Consider the following 14,537-nt stretch of genomic DNA (forward strand, 5'->3'; position numbering starts at 1 on the left):
CGAACTTATACTCATTCGTCAAGGCAGCATATAATTATAGAATGCAAATTATAAATGAAGCTTTTTAAAAATACAGGCGTGAATCCATATTAATTATGTAACTCTAATTTGGTACTTCAAAAATTTGTCTTGTAAACAAAAAACAAACATAAAGATACTATAAGTATTATAATTATTCAATTTATGTAATGTTAACTAAATAATACTCTTTTTTTCTGGCTGACGGCAAAAGCCAATGATATATTTGGTGTCTAAGTATGCATAATGTATTTCAATATTTTGTTTTAAATAAAATCACACTACTACTACTACGACTACTACTGTACAGCGGAGAAAGTCGAGCCTCCAGATGTAGCATGTAGGCAATATTTTGCAGTGAAAAAGTAAGAGCACCACGGAAGTGGGCAAAAGAATTAACTTTGGTTGTGTTTTCATTTTTAAGCTTGTCATTCAATTTCTTTCTCTAAAGCTTTTCTCGTTCTATCGAGAGACACTGCTTTGGATTATAATCCAATAATTTTAATTATTGTATTATTAATAATTATTAATCATAATAATTATTATTAATTTAAATTGTTACCGTGAACATTATACCCACGTTTTTTTTAAATTGTGTGTGGTATTTCATTTTTTGATAATTTTCATAGATTTTCTTGATATCTTCACCATTTTTAATTTTTCATATATCCTTTCAAATTTTAAGGCCTTCTGCCATCCTACAAGCCGAAAAGTACATTTTTGATGATTTTTTTTGCCAAAAATACTAAAATATTAATTCGTAATTAGAGACACGTAATTTTATTATTTATTTTTCTTATAATATTTTTTTTTCAAATTCGTGACTAAGTAGCATTTTTCAATGATCTCAAATTTTGTTTAAGCCGGGCTCCTCCAATTTTTTAGTTATATTGAGCCAATTACCTTTGCTATCAACCTCAGCCGAGGATTATTGTTAAATATTGTATTTCTTTACACTTAAAATTAGTTAATAACAAATGGACTATCGAACATAACAGAAAACCAACGTCACAAAGATAATGTGCCGCCCAGAAAAAAAGCAGTGATAAATTAAAGTGTTCGAAGTTTTATTAAGTAGATAACACCTTTGACACTAAAATTCAAAAACCTTTTATTAAAGATTTTTCTTGGCCGTAATTTTTTAAGAAATCAATTTGAGGTACCAGAGGATCGATTTTTCGAAAATTCCAGGGAAGTGATGGCTTTGAACCTTAGAATTGTTTATTTTATTAAATTGAGTGAAAAAAAAAACAAACAATTCTTGAGTTATTAATATGGAACAATTTAAAAAACAAATAAATAAAACGAATATCTGAATAATGTTTTGTTTTCTTTTTCACGCAGATTATTAAAATGATCAATTTGCAATCACTTATGTGTTAAGTTTTTATTCTCTTCGAATATTTAAAAATGTTTTTCTTAAATTTCTGTAAATATTTCATAATCAAAAGAAGAAAGTTTCAAAAAAATGTTACTGTTTGTTAACTTGTGTCTTTGTTTACAAAATATATATATTTTTAAAACAATATAAAAATTATTCAATTCAAAACCATTCAATTAAAACCTTAAAACCACATTTACTGTATGCTATGAATCTAGAACAAAAGTCATTCCTTTTAACTATATCAGCATTGATGATTTTCACCAGCTCTACGGGGCAAATATTGGTTTCTTGTAAGATATCATTGTGTTTTTCGGAAATGATTAACATATTTATTAATATCGACTTTAAATATGATTTTCAAAACAATTTATGATCTAGTTTCTTTCGACATCAAGGATATTGAAGTAGTTTAAAAAAAGTCAATTTGTTTTGTAAAATCTACAACGACTTAACGTCCACGAACATCATTGAAAAACAACTTTTTTCTGAATTCTTCCCTGTCTAGCTTCGATTTGTAAGGCCTTGACTAAAAAAGCGTGATATAGTTATATATTTAATTTTGATTAATGTTACAACAAAAGAGATTACTTATTTTTCTATAAAAACCCGGCTTAGTAACGCATGGATACATTTTCCAAACCCCTTCGGTGGATCAAAATTTTTAGACAAAAGTCTAAAACGCAATTAGTTTAACAGTCTCTTTCAAACTACTCAATTATTACTAAAATAAAAAATATGTGTGCATATTTTGTGCGGTTAAAGTTATTTTCCACCTCAAGAGACTTTATTCGCAAGTATTTATTGAAGGTTGGCTATAACTAAGGCAAAATATACTCCTAGGCACGTTTCCATAATTAGTACACCACAAAAAGCAGTCTAATACTTTATAAGCTCCACTGTTTTGTAACTAACTAAACACACATGTCGTACATTCATAGATACAAAAATATGAAAACACAAATCACTTAGATACTAAAAATTACTCGTACTTTTCCCTTTAGAATAGAAAACTTATACGACAGAAAATACTCGTAATTTTCATAAAAAATCACTGAACCATAATACACGGGGATTCCTGCAATGTCGTTGCCATTGTCGTTGTCGTCGTTGCGTTGTCATTATTTTCGTTTCCATTTCCACATCTGTAGATACATTTCGAGAAAAAAAAGATACAAAAAAAAGGTATAAAAGATTGCCTCCCACATTCATTTAACAAAACAGTTCATTTCACATCAGACCCCTGACTTGAGCTTGTCGCTTTTACGTCTCTATCTGGATATTAGCTTTCCCACAATAAGTAGGTACTCGTTCTCGTAGATGTTACTAAATTTGAATGCGACTTAATCAAAGAATTGCTGACGTATCTAAAAATATAAATTTTTCTATAGATTGTCGGGTCTCTAAGGAGTTAAATAAAAATGCTTCAGCTCCTTTACCCTCTGCTTGTGATAGCTTCAGGTACTCTGGGCATTAGCAATGTCGGCGGTGCCGAAGAGAGCTCTGTCTCATCTACTCCACACGAACTCGATTGGTGGCAAAGTATGGTCCTCTATCAAATCTATCCCCGTTCGTTCATGGACAGCGATGGCGATGGTATCGGCGACCTACGTGGTGAGTATGCTAATTTCTTCCTCCATCGACCTCGACACACGAGAACCCTCACATCACAATTCACGACTCAACTCCATTAAGGAATATCGTTACAGGAATCATATCGAAGCTATCGCACCTCTCCTCGTCAGGAATCAAAGCGACCTGGTTGAGCCCCATCTTCCAATCGCCCATGATCGACTTTGGCTATGACATATCCAACTTCACTGCCATCCATGAGGAGTACGGAACAATGGAGGACTTTGAGGACTTAGTTGCCGAAGCAAAGAGATTAGGTAGATAGCCTTCCCAGATCCCATGGTTGCTTTCTCTCGGCTTTGGGGTAATCAATATTTGCTGCAGTCCTTTGGAATTGAGATTTGTTTGCTTTGCAGATATAAAGCTGATTCTGGATTTTGTGCCGAATCACTCGTCGGATCAGTGCGAATGGTTTCTGAAATCGGCAGCCCGAGAGCCTGGCTACGAGGACTTCTATGTGTGGGCCGACGGAAGGCATGATGAGGATGGAGAAAGGCAACCGCCAAATAACTGGGTAAATCAAATTGTTTTTGGAATTGCGCTCTATTCCGCAGGAGATAATCTTTGTTGCGTGTTTAGAAATCGGTGTTTTATGGCTCGGCCTGGACGTGGCATCCGGAACGGGAGCAATATTACTTGCATCAGTTCACGGCAGCCCAGCCAGACCTGAACTACCGGAATCCCAGTGTAATTAAGGCCATGCAGGAGGTGCTCTTGTTCTGGCTGGATAAAGGTGTTAGTGGCTTTCGTGTAGACGCAGTGAATCATTTGTTCGAAGTCGAGGACTTGAGGGACGAACCGGAGACTGGCAGCGTAAAGGATTCTAACTCGTACGAGTTCTTGCATCATTATTACACAAAGGATTTGGTGAGTCCTCCCAACTCGTAGGATTGTGTTCTTTTTGTGTGCTTTGGATGATGTTGTTGTTTTGTCTGATGTACTCAAGCTTTGCTTTGGATGTTTTTCCAGCCAGAGGTGTACGATATAATATACAGCTGGAGAGATCTTCTAGATAAATACAAGGAGGAACACAACGACGGGCTAACACGAATAATGATGACAGAAGCCTATGCAAATGTTACTTGCCTCATGAATTTCTACGAGGACGATACCGGAGCTCACAAGGGATCACACATTCCATTTAATTTTATGATGATTACGAGCTTGTTCAAGACATCCGATGCCAGGGATTTTGTGTTCACATTTCAGAGGTGGATGACATATATGCCGGTGGGTGGTACAGCTAATTGGGTTATTGGTAATCATGATGTACCAAGAGTTGCCTCGAGGTTTGGCAAAGAAATGGTTGATCCTATGAACATACTTTTGATGACATTGCCTGGAGTGGCTGTCACCTACAATGTGAGTATATATATATTTATACTTATGACCTTTAAAGGAGGGAGATATATCAGATTTTTGTTACAAAAGAGGGATAACTGGGAGATGGTTTTAAGGATGTTTTGAGTTTGAAAGAGAGGAAGATGGAAAGATATGATGGATTTTGTGTGTGTGGAGTAATTATATTTGAAGGAACAATTGTACCTTCTCTTTTGGGGGAATTTAATTAAACTGAAAGAACATAATCATCAAAATTGGAAGCTTCACTTTTGTTGGTTTTAATTTGAGTGGAATAAAATAGAATGAAAGTGAATTCTATTCTTCTTGTGATTCATCAAGTTTTGCTGGGGATTTATTGAATTACAGAAGTGAAAAAAAGAACTTATACAAACACTTAATCAAATTAAGAAAATCATTTCTGAAATATCAACTCACTCTCTAAAAGCATTTCTTTTCTATTATGCCGGTTTTGATGATTCAAAGCAAACATTTTAAGTCAGTTTTTTAATTGAAGATAGCGTATGTTATTTGTCGCTTTTTTCCAGTTCCTTACAACAAAAAGTCTTAGTCAACCCTCCTCCTTGACTAGCTTTTTGTATTGTCTGTTACTTTTTAAAGCTTTTTTTTTCTTGAGAAAAAAGGAAAACAATTCCTTATTCTTTACAAAGAATATGAAAAGAAGTTGAAAAAGCACGGGGGTGGGAAGATTTCTGTCAACATTTAATTTGAAATTAAAGACCAAAGAGCAAAATCAGAAAGAAAAAATTCGTACGTGACTCAATCACTTTTTGAAATATTAGAGACATTACATCACAGGGTGAAATAGCAAACAATTCACTCGGTATTCATTTTCACATTTTTAGGGAACAGACTGGATAAAAAAAAATAGGTTGTCGAATTGAAATCAGAGTTTGCAGATGCCATACTTAATCGCGAATGGAGAGAGTAGAATTGTAGTCATAAGAATTTGAATGTCACTAAATCAGCATGTGTTCGAAGAAGTCACTTAATAAATGTAAAATTAAGCAAATATCACCGAAACACTATTGGGGTTGGTAGATGTCACTAAATCCTAAGTCGGGATACCAAATTTCGTTAAAGATTCAATCAAAGAAATGAGATAATAGATGTTTCTTAATCACAGCCTAAGATGAAAAATCTCATGAAGTCTGAGATATTGGATGTCAATATATCATAGTCTAAGTTAGGAAATTTCACTGAATTACAAGTAAAAGAAAAAAATTTGAATCAATCGTAACAAGAATATTTAAGGGAAAAAACATACTTCAAAAATTCAAAGCACTTTTATAAAATTTTGAAGATTTTTGAATATTACTTAAAATTTGAATCTACGATAAAATTACAAATCGATAACTTCACTGGTTGACAAGGTTTTGTTTCTTTATAACAAATCAAGCTTCAATTGTATTAGTTTTGAAAGCTTTAATTCAAAATCGATTCCAAAATCATTCTATCACGTTAGGTTTTTGAGATATATAAAAATACATACGGTTTTTGAGGTTATCAAACTTATGAAGTAGTTTTTTTCAATGAAATTCGTGATGATTTCTTAAATCTTTAGTTCTAATGTTTAAAATTCAGTTTGAAAATTTATAGTTTTTCGTAAAAATTTTCGGAAGATCATCATAAGTTGTAAGATTTCAGCTTTTTTAATAAATAAATGTTTAAAAAAAAGTGGGAAATTATATGCTAAAGCAGTTGTTAGCTGAAAAAGGTGAAACACTTTGAAAATCATGTTTATTTTTGTAACGCATTTGTTATCTTAACGCAGCAAATTTTTGAAATATATTGAAAATATAAAAACCATATTGAAAACTGATATTTTGCAAGATGTCAGCAGAAGTCGAAGTTCAAAATGCAATCAGATTTTAAAATAGTAACTCTTAAATTCCCTTTTCGAAAACCATTAAGGTACTGAATTCAGAGTTTACCAAAAAATTTATATAGAGTTAAATCAAGGCTCAGTATTAGTGCAAATATTCAGAAACTTATTAAGAATTTAAGTATTTTAAAAACTTAGCCTTTGAAATACCGTTTTCGGTAGTCTTAAACATTTTTAAACAGGCATATTTTGAAAACCTGATGTGATAGATAAATTAGACTTCAAGATTTGGTTTCATGGCAAACTAATTTTCCAAAAATTTTGTTGCGTTTGAGGGACAGAAAAAAAATTAAATTTTCAACTTTTGCTTCCATATAATTTCTAATTTTAAAGTATTTTCATTGTAAGCATCCCGTTCCCTAGATTTCCGAAAGAAGAAACACCGCTTACTGGTCTATCAAAATATTCAGTTGCATTCCCCTTTCCCCTCTCAAACAATTCTTCCGCGATATTCGAATTTACATGAATTCAAGACATAATATAAGAAACAAGTGAAGAGATTCTTTTTCCAGCCACACTTCAAGAATGTGGTCAGCCTTACCCAATTCTGTTTTTGTTCCCATTTGTATGTATCAAAACTTTAAGGCCATCATGAATCTTCACATTCTCCTAAATCCTCTATTAATTCCTCATTTTCTTATCGCTCGCACAGGAAGTAATAATTCCCTAAATGTGTACCTAAAACTTTAAAATCGCGGTACTTCTATGGAATCTTTATTATCCTTCTCGGCTAACGTAAAGTTTCTAAAAACAGGGTGATGAAATCGGAATGGAAGATTTCCGAGATATTGCCTGGGAAGATACAAAAGATCCACCCGCCTTGGCTGTTGGACCGGAAAAATACAAAGAAGTTTCTCGTGATCCGGTCAGGACTCCATTCCAATGGGATGGTACAAAAAATGCTGGTAAGTCCTTGTAAGCTTTCTCTATAGTTAAAATGTTACTTATAGTAAGAAATCCTTTTTTCCAATTAAGGTTTTTCAACTGCCAGCAAAACATGGCTACCAGTTAATCCAAATTTCAAAACTGTCAATCTTGCCATGCAAATGAAAGCCGAAAAGAGTCACTATAAACTCTATAAAAAACTCATAGAGCTAAAAAGGCAACCAACCCTGGCAAAAGGTGAATTCTACCCCATGGCCCTGAGTCGGAAAACATTTGCATTCAAAAGGTCGGTCTCGTCATCAATGAAAAATTAAGGACAAAAATTTGAAAAGCATAAAAAAATCAAAACATCTTTTTCCACAGAGAGTTGAAAGGACACCCAACATTCATCACTGTAATTAATGTGACTCCTTGGGAAGATCTTGTAGACCTCAGACCTTTGATGGGTGATTCGCCAAAGGAATTGACGATTGTAGCCGCAGGAACTGAATCAACTTATACTGAAGGGTAAATTTATTTTGCTAATGATCAGAATATGAAATAAGTTAAGTTTTCAAGGACATAAACGAGTACAGAGTTATTGCGTAAGCATGAACGCAATTAACTTTCTTGGCTGTGTCCTTAAAAACTTGTCAACTTTCGTCGTTGTATACGCAAAGTTTTGAAAGAGTCTGTTTTTGACTTCCTTGTTTATTTTGTTTTTTTTTTGTAGTAAGGAGCTTGATGCATTCGATAATTTTAGACTTCAAGGACATGAAGGCATTGTTCTTAGCATGGCTTAGCTTTAATTTTAATGTTTTTATATTTATAGCTTTTTGTTTTGTTTGTTTATTTGTTGTTATGTATTTTTGAAAATATATTTCTTTCAATTTTTGTTTGTGTTTTTATGTGTGTCAATGTTTCGTTTTGTTGTTTTGTTTGCATACAAATATTTCCCCCCTAAATTTTCGGCGACTTGTGTATTCCTTTGATGACCACAAAATAAAAAAGGGTTTTCCTAGAATTGAGGCAATAAATTTCCTCTGCGGATAATCCTGTATACTTCCGATGTTGGCTTTTCCTTCTGTTTGTTTTATGTTTTCTTCTTTTTCTTTTTATGTTGAAAAAGGTGGTTGAGTTAGGGTCTGGAAAACCCGTGACATGGTTTTGTGAAAAATTGTGTATTTTTTCCGGCTCATCATGGTTCATTGATTTTGTGTTTTTTTTTTATATTTTTGGATGATTGCCAGAATTAAAAATGAGTTAAGTGATTAAGTATTCATGTTATTTTTGTGGTAAAGGATTTACAAATTTGTTGGTTTTCGATGCTGCGAATGCGAATCAAGCATCACGATGATGGCGATGGTGGAATAAATTTCAATTATTAAATTTCATATAATTTATATTTCATGTTTATATATTGTATCTCTGAAATTATGGATGAAAGCACAAAGCTGGTGATATTAAAATGTTGTCACATACATTTTAAAGGATTTTAAGGAGAACAATGACAATTAACGTAAATATCGCAGGATAATTGCGGTATGGACAAAAATTCGATACATTTGTAATCTGATGGGATTTATTTAATACGTATAATGTAGGTTAAAAAGGACTTATTTTGAAATTTTCAATTTTATGCATCGCACATTTTAAGCAAGTACTTATTCGATTTTAGACTTATGGATGGTTATAATGAATAAAAATAATTAACTTGGTATACATTTTTATGGAATATGTGATGCATACAAATTGGAGAAAGGACAGTTAAAAAATGCTATTGTTCCGATACTTCTTCAGGCAGTTGTTGGGTGTTTTTAAAATTGAACATTATTTTTTGGTGAAAAATTTGTGTTTTTTGTTTAAATCATACATAAATGGGACATTTTGGAAATTAAGTTGTATTGCCTACAAAAAATTACGCTTACATTTCATGTATTCGCTTAAAAAGTGTTCAGGAAAATTTTGCTGTTGGTACAAATTTGTGAGTTACAACATATTTTTTCCTTGAGTATACATTCGAGAGTTAAACATTATGAACTTTGATGACGTTTGTCAATAATTTGGACTTCAAAACTACAGAATCTTGTTTTGTTCTTTTTGGGTTAATTTTTAGCTTTTGGCCGTTCAAATTAGGCAATTTTGAGCAGTCACGTAGCTCAAAAACTTACTACTAAAAAATTGGAGTAGGTAGCAAAAATAAGTCCAAATACCACAAAAGAATTAAGGGAATTGTAATTTTCTAATAGGTTGACAAACAATGTCCACAATTATTTCTTCAAAATTTAAGGAACAATAAGTTTCCAAGAGTTTACGGAAATAAGTAAGTAAATAAATATTGTAAAAAATGCTGTAACTGTGTGAATATAGAATGTTTGGTAAAAACTGTTTCTTGGAAACAGAGTGGTCTCTTCAGGAGACCACTTTGGGACTTGTAAATTTATACAAAGGAGGTTAAAAGTGTTGGGCTTTTATTGCTGTTGAGTGAATGTTTAGTGTCTTATAGTGATAGGAATTAATATCCCTACCATAAGGAAGCAAAATTCGTAGCTTTTATTTCTTCTTCTCCAAAATTAAAAACAATTTTAATCCGTCCAATTTGTTGAATTTTTAATTTTAGCATTAATTGAAGTTTCAAGGGTTCTAGAATCTTTTCTCGAAATAGGTTAAGTTAAGTTAGCATAAAGTTGCTGTCCAAGTTGGAGAAAGACACAGCTAGGCCAGTTAATAGCCCATTGTGATACCACATGAATCATGATACTTTCTTTTAAGATCGATGAAACGTCGAAATAAAATACATGACATGTTTTTTCAAAGGTTAGAGAAGTTTGGAATTGAATTTGTTTGCGTTCGAAAAATAGATACAATTTGTCTGGTAAAATTTATTATTTCTGACTTTTTTTCCGAAGTTTTACAGCGTGTTTTCTGTTAATGAAAACGAAAAAAATGTAAGAAAATAATTGTTTGGAAAAAAGACTGAAATTTATTTCGTGGAAAACAAAAAGGCAGTTTATTTACGAATGAAAATTGAAAACTAAAAATTATGCACTATACAACGTAAAAATAGTGAGCTATGCACTGGGGGAATTCTAAGGCAGGTATGTGTAGTTGGGTATTTATATTTTTTTTTAATTCACGGTTTTAAGAAACTTTGTATGCACCAAAAAAGGGGGGAAGGGGGGTAAGGCAAGTTACTAAGATACCAGTCATATTTCATTGTTTATTTTACTGAAGTTGGCCTATTTACAACTTTCTTTCTGTCTTTCTTTTAATTTCTTTTATTTTTGTCATAAAATCCAAACAATAATCTGAATATATTTCTACTTTAATGTAGTAACGAGTTTTTGTCGTCTTCTTCAATAAGATTTTCTGGGTAATTTTTGGATGTTCTCAAAAACAACTTGAAATATCGACTTTAAATGGATTTTGCCTCACACAGCATTTGATATAGAAAATTCAATTGATAGTTTTTTTTATAATACAAATTTAACAAAAATATTTTTCAGCTGGGAAATAAGCAACAAAAAATTACCTCCAGAATTATTGTGAGCCGTGAGGAAGGGCGTTTTCGACATAAAGTAAAATTAAAGAAACTCTATTAAACAAAAAAATTGAGAACCGAATATCAATTTTTACCAATTTATTTATTTAATATCTCTTCTAGTTTTTAAGGTATGGACGAAGAAAAAACTTCCCGAACGTAAACACGCACGCAGAGACATCTCTCTTAAAATCTTTTATTTAAAGTCTAGGGTACTTGAAACGTCGAAAAATGTCAATATTTTTAATTCGACATATCAGGCCGATTACAATACCAAAACACAATACTAATAATAGGTAAAAACTAGCTTAATATTTTAGAATTGTAGTATTAAGTATTTTCTTAAATATTTAACAATTAAATAGATATTTAAAATTAAAGACCTATGTTAACTAGTAAAATAATATTTCCATTTATTAAACCTCTTAAATTTAAATTTGAAAACCTCTTACCAGTGACCAGTTCGTAAAAAAAAATTTAACAAACCTTAATCTTGGGATTTAAACTTGTCAGATAACCAGTTCATAGAAAGTCTCACGATTTTTTAAACTTAATTTTTGAAAAAATGCGTGGAGGTAGTTAGATGCTTAAATCGTTTAATTTACTAAATTAACTTTCATCATATTCTAATCTCAGACTAGGCTCTTCTCATATATATTTAAGAACATCGTTTAAGAATTTTCTATACTAACTTTAAAATTGTCTAATTTTATGCAAAATTTGTTTATTTGAATGAAATAAAATGACTGTTTGGTCTTAGAAAAAAATGCTGCCAAGAAGATCGTTTTTAAATTAACTTCGAAAATTTTGTTGTATAAACAATTTTTCAAAAAATTAGAACATACAAAAACTAAAATAAATGGATTTTAATTAGGAACTTTTTAACAGAAACCCGCTTAAATTCTTATTTCTGGTTGTATAGTTTTCAATCGAGATGTTTTGAATACCTTTTTATATAATTGCAAAGAAAAATATAAAGTGCAATTTTCCAAAATATGAATAGGAAGTTATCAGTTTAAATTTCATCCAATTTTTGTAATCCCTTGAGGTAATTTCTGTGGGAGTTATTGCAATGAACAAATATTTTATATTCTACTTTTTCGAATGCTACAATTTTAAGTTTAAATTTTAAAAGAGTTATAGTTTTGTCCCACATTTTCCAAAACCTTCCCATTTTCTCCCCCTTATTAAAGCGAAGAAATATTCCTATTTTCAAAAGTATGTCAACATAATTGATACCTTACAAGTGTTCTTTTTCCAAAACGACAGAACAATTATATGTAGGTTCATAAATAGACTGATAAAGCCTTTTTATATGCATCTATTTTTCAAAATAGCTATCAACTTAACTACTAATTAAATTTGACCTTTTTTATATACATAAATGAAAAAAATAAATTTTTAATATAATTAAACACGCACAAAAACCATGGTCAATAGTTGGAAATCAATGGATCCGTTTATTTTCTTTTCTATAATGCCCAACTTGAACTTTTGATTTTTATTGTGACATACTTGTCTTACAGAAATAAAAGATTAACTATCAGACCTATCTAAAAGGAACAAATATGTTTTGCTTTAAGTTTTTAAAGCCGAGTGCTCACACTGGTTGGCAAAAGTAGGTTTTTTTCTCATCCTACAATAATACACAATAATTTTTTAAAGGATTGAGTTAAGCTGAACTTTGACTTTTTCATTACATCACGTTTTTAAAATATACTTATTTAAAAGTGTTAAAATGTTTAAATACTACCGAAAATAGCGTTTTTAAAAACTCTGGTAAAACAAAACATAGTTCTTAATAATACATTGTGTGATGATTTTAAAAATTAAAAATGTTTGTCGTCTAAAATAGTTTCTGGAAACGTTTTGAGTATCTTTAAAATGATTGTTTTCATCACTTTAATCTGATTTTGAATCCAAGATACGATTTCAATACAAAACAAACCTTACTTTCAAGCTATTTTGTCTTTTATTTCTGTTAAAAATCGTTTTAGCGTAAATATGTAGTTTCAGCATTTATTTAAGATTTATGTAAGCACGTAAAATCTAATAACTTATGAAGATTTTTCGAAAATTTTATAATATACTTAAAATATTTAAACTGAATATTAAAGATTGAGTTTATTGATATGGAAAAAACCACAGATTTTTTTGATAAGAAATTCATTCATAAATTTAAATAGCCTCAAAAAGCTTTGCATACAAGTTTTTCGATTGTTTTTAAAACTTAAATATGTGGTTGACTCGTGTCGGAGTCGAATTCGAATTAAGAGCATCAAATTGCATTTTGATTTTAAACCATAAAATCCTTGTCGACTAGTGGTATTAAAAGATTTATTTTAAAGTTTAACTATGCTATAACTTTAATAAGCTTTATGTTTTACTTGATTTAAGCCTAAGTTAATAAAAATTTTCTCTGTGATTTAATTATATTCTATTTTTATTTTTATATTTTTTCAAGAAATACTGTTTTGGTTAACAGAATCTTCATGGGTCCAAACGAATCCCTGATCCTTAAAATACGCCCGTCAATGTCAGAGTAAGTATACGCTATGTATAACGATACTAAATAAAATGCAAAATAATACACAAAACATCTTCTTTATATTAAACTTTTAAATGATTTGAAAAAAAAACAAGACAGAGAAAAGAGAAATAATAAATTAAAACAATATAAACAAAAAGTCCAACGTGTCTATAAAAGTACATAATTACTTTTAACATTACTCATGCCTAAAATGTTTCCTTCTTTTTATTCATTTTTTGTTTTCTGTTGAACAGAGAACGTCGGGAGCTTATCAAAACCATAATTAAGTCAGGAAATATAATTTTGGTTGGAATGCTGATGTATAAACTCTGGAACAACAAATGGACTAAATTGACTTTTAATAAGTCCGGTTTTTAAAAAAATATTACGTACAATATTTTAAAAATCAACATTCTGAAGGAAGGAAGGAAGTAAGTGAGAGTATAGAGATGTGAAGGAAAAAGTTCACACCCTCGAGGGTCCTTGCAAATAAAAATTAATAAAAAATAAAGTTTCTTTTTTAAAAAATTTGTGTATTTGACCATTTAACAATCTCAAACCATTTGAATGGAGTTTAATAGATTAAATAAATATAATTTTAAAAATGGGAAAAGTAGGTTTTATTTTTGTTTCAAACTCTCCCGAGTGACCTGCCGGAAAGTTTTATTCTAAGCAAAAATTATGAAGGATATAGTGTGCTAAATCAGCTGCAATGTCCATTAAAACATTATGATGAGTACATTTGAATTATTAAATAATATTATTTTAGCTCACAACTGAAAGGAGAAAGTTCAGAAGTTAAAATTTAGTTTTTTTTTGTTGTTTGTTTTGTGCTTTCAAGTCAAAACTTTATGACATTTTTAATTTATGGTTTTTGTTGGGTGAGTTTTGATTTGAATTTTTTTTTTGTTGAAAATATTTTAGAAGGTTAGATTTGTTTATGATCCTGCAGGACATTAAAAATGAAAACATTTTGTGGAGAATTGACTGAAAACGAGGGACTGAGACAAATTGATTTAACTTAAATTTATTTAAGTTTTTGAAGAACAAAAATACACATTTTTAAGTAATTTTGAATGTTCCAATTTGTTATTAGCTCCCGAAATTTAAACATTGAATTACGTGAGGAATACTTTGTGCCTCAAATTCGAAAAATAGTTCAAAAATGTTTTCTTCCTTTGAAGCAAGAACAAATTGTTTTAATGTTTTTTTTCTGGGAGCCTCATAAATTATATAGTTTGTGTTTCATAATTCTGTTGCCATATTCATACCCTCCTTTAAGGACCAAAAGCACCCAATAATGACTCTTATAAGTTATTATTATATT

General features: G+C 30.6%; 2 protein-coding genes across 10 annotated transcripts in view; one reads left to right on the forward strand and one right to left on the reverse strand.

Moving 5' to 3' along the window:
* Positions 1-14,537, reverse strand: part of LOC129948825 (dual specificity calcium/calmodulin-dependent 3',5'-cyclic nucleotide phosphodiesterase 1) — a 501,195-nt gene that overhangs the window by 154,947 nt on the left and 331,711 nt on the right. The window lies entirely within an intron of this gene.
* LOC129948827 (maltase 2-like) lies at positions 2,546-13,611 on the forward strand. 3 transcript variants are annotated; one of them, XM_056059908.1, is made up of 11 exons: positions 2,546-2,699; positions 2,791-3,013; positions 3,109-3,288; positions 3,388-3,545; positions 3,611-3,898; positions 4,001-4,393; positions 7,030-7,180; positions 7,251-7,446; positions 7,524-7,667; positions 13,145-13,222; positions 13,465-13,610. In XM_056059908.1, the coding sequence occupies exons 2-11, from the start codon at positions 2,821-2,823 to the stop codon at positions 13,586-13,588; spliced, it is 1,905 nt and encodes a 634-aa protein (XP_055915883.1). In that variant the 5' UTR covers positions 2,546-2,699; positions 2,791-2,820; the 3' UTR covers positions 13,589-13,610. The 3 variants fall into 3 exon arrangements, with proteins under 3 accessions (XP_055915883.1, XP_055915885.1, XP_055915884.1); XM_056059909.1 differs by having other exon boundaries at positions 2,555-2,703; positions 13,465-13,611; XM_056059910.1 differs by lacking the exons at positions 13,145-13,222; positions 13,465-13,610 and adding an exon at positions 7,873-8,034.

This window comes from Eupeodes corollae, chromosome 3 (genome assembly GCF_945859685.1).
Source record: "Eupeodes corollae chromosome 3, idEupCoro1.1, whole genome shotgun sequence".
NCBI classification, from domain to species: Eukaryota; Metazoa; Arthropoda; class Insecta; order Diptera; family Syrphidae; genus Eupeodes; species Eupeodes corollae.

Coding starts and splice junctions, on each gene's coding strand:
- LOC129948827 (XM_056059908.1), top strand. CDS start 2,821: ATGCTTCAGCTCCTTTACCCTCTGCTTGTGATAGCTTCAGGTACTCTG. Junction 3,014..3,108: donor TGGTATCGGCGACCTACGTG/GTGAGTATGCTA, acceptor ATATCGTTACAG/GAATCATATCGAAGCTATCG. Junction 4,394..7,029: donor GAGTGGCTGTCACCTACAAT/GTGAGTATATAT, acceptor TTCTAAAAACAG/GGTGATGAAATCGGAATGGA.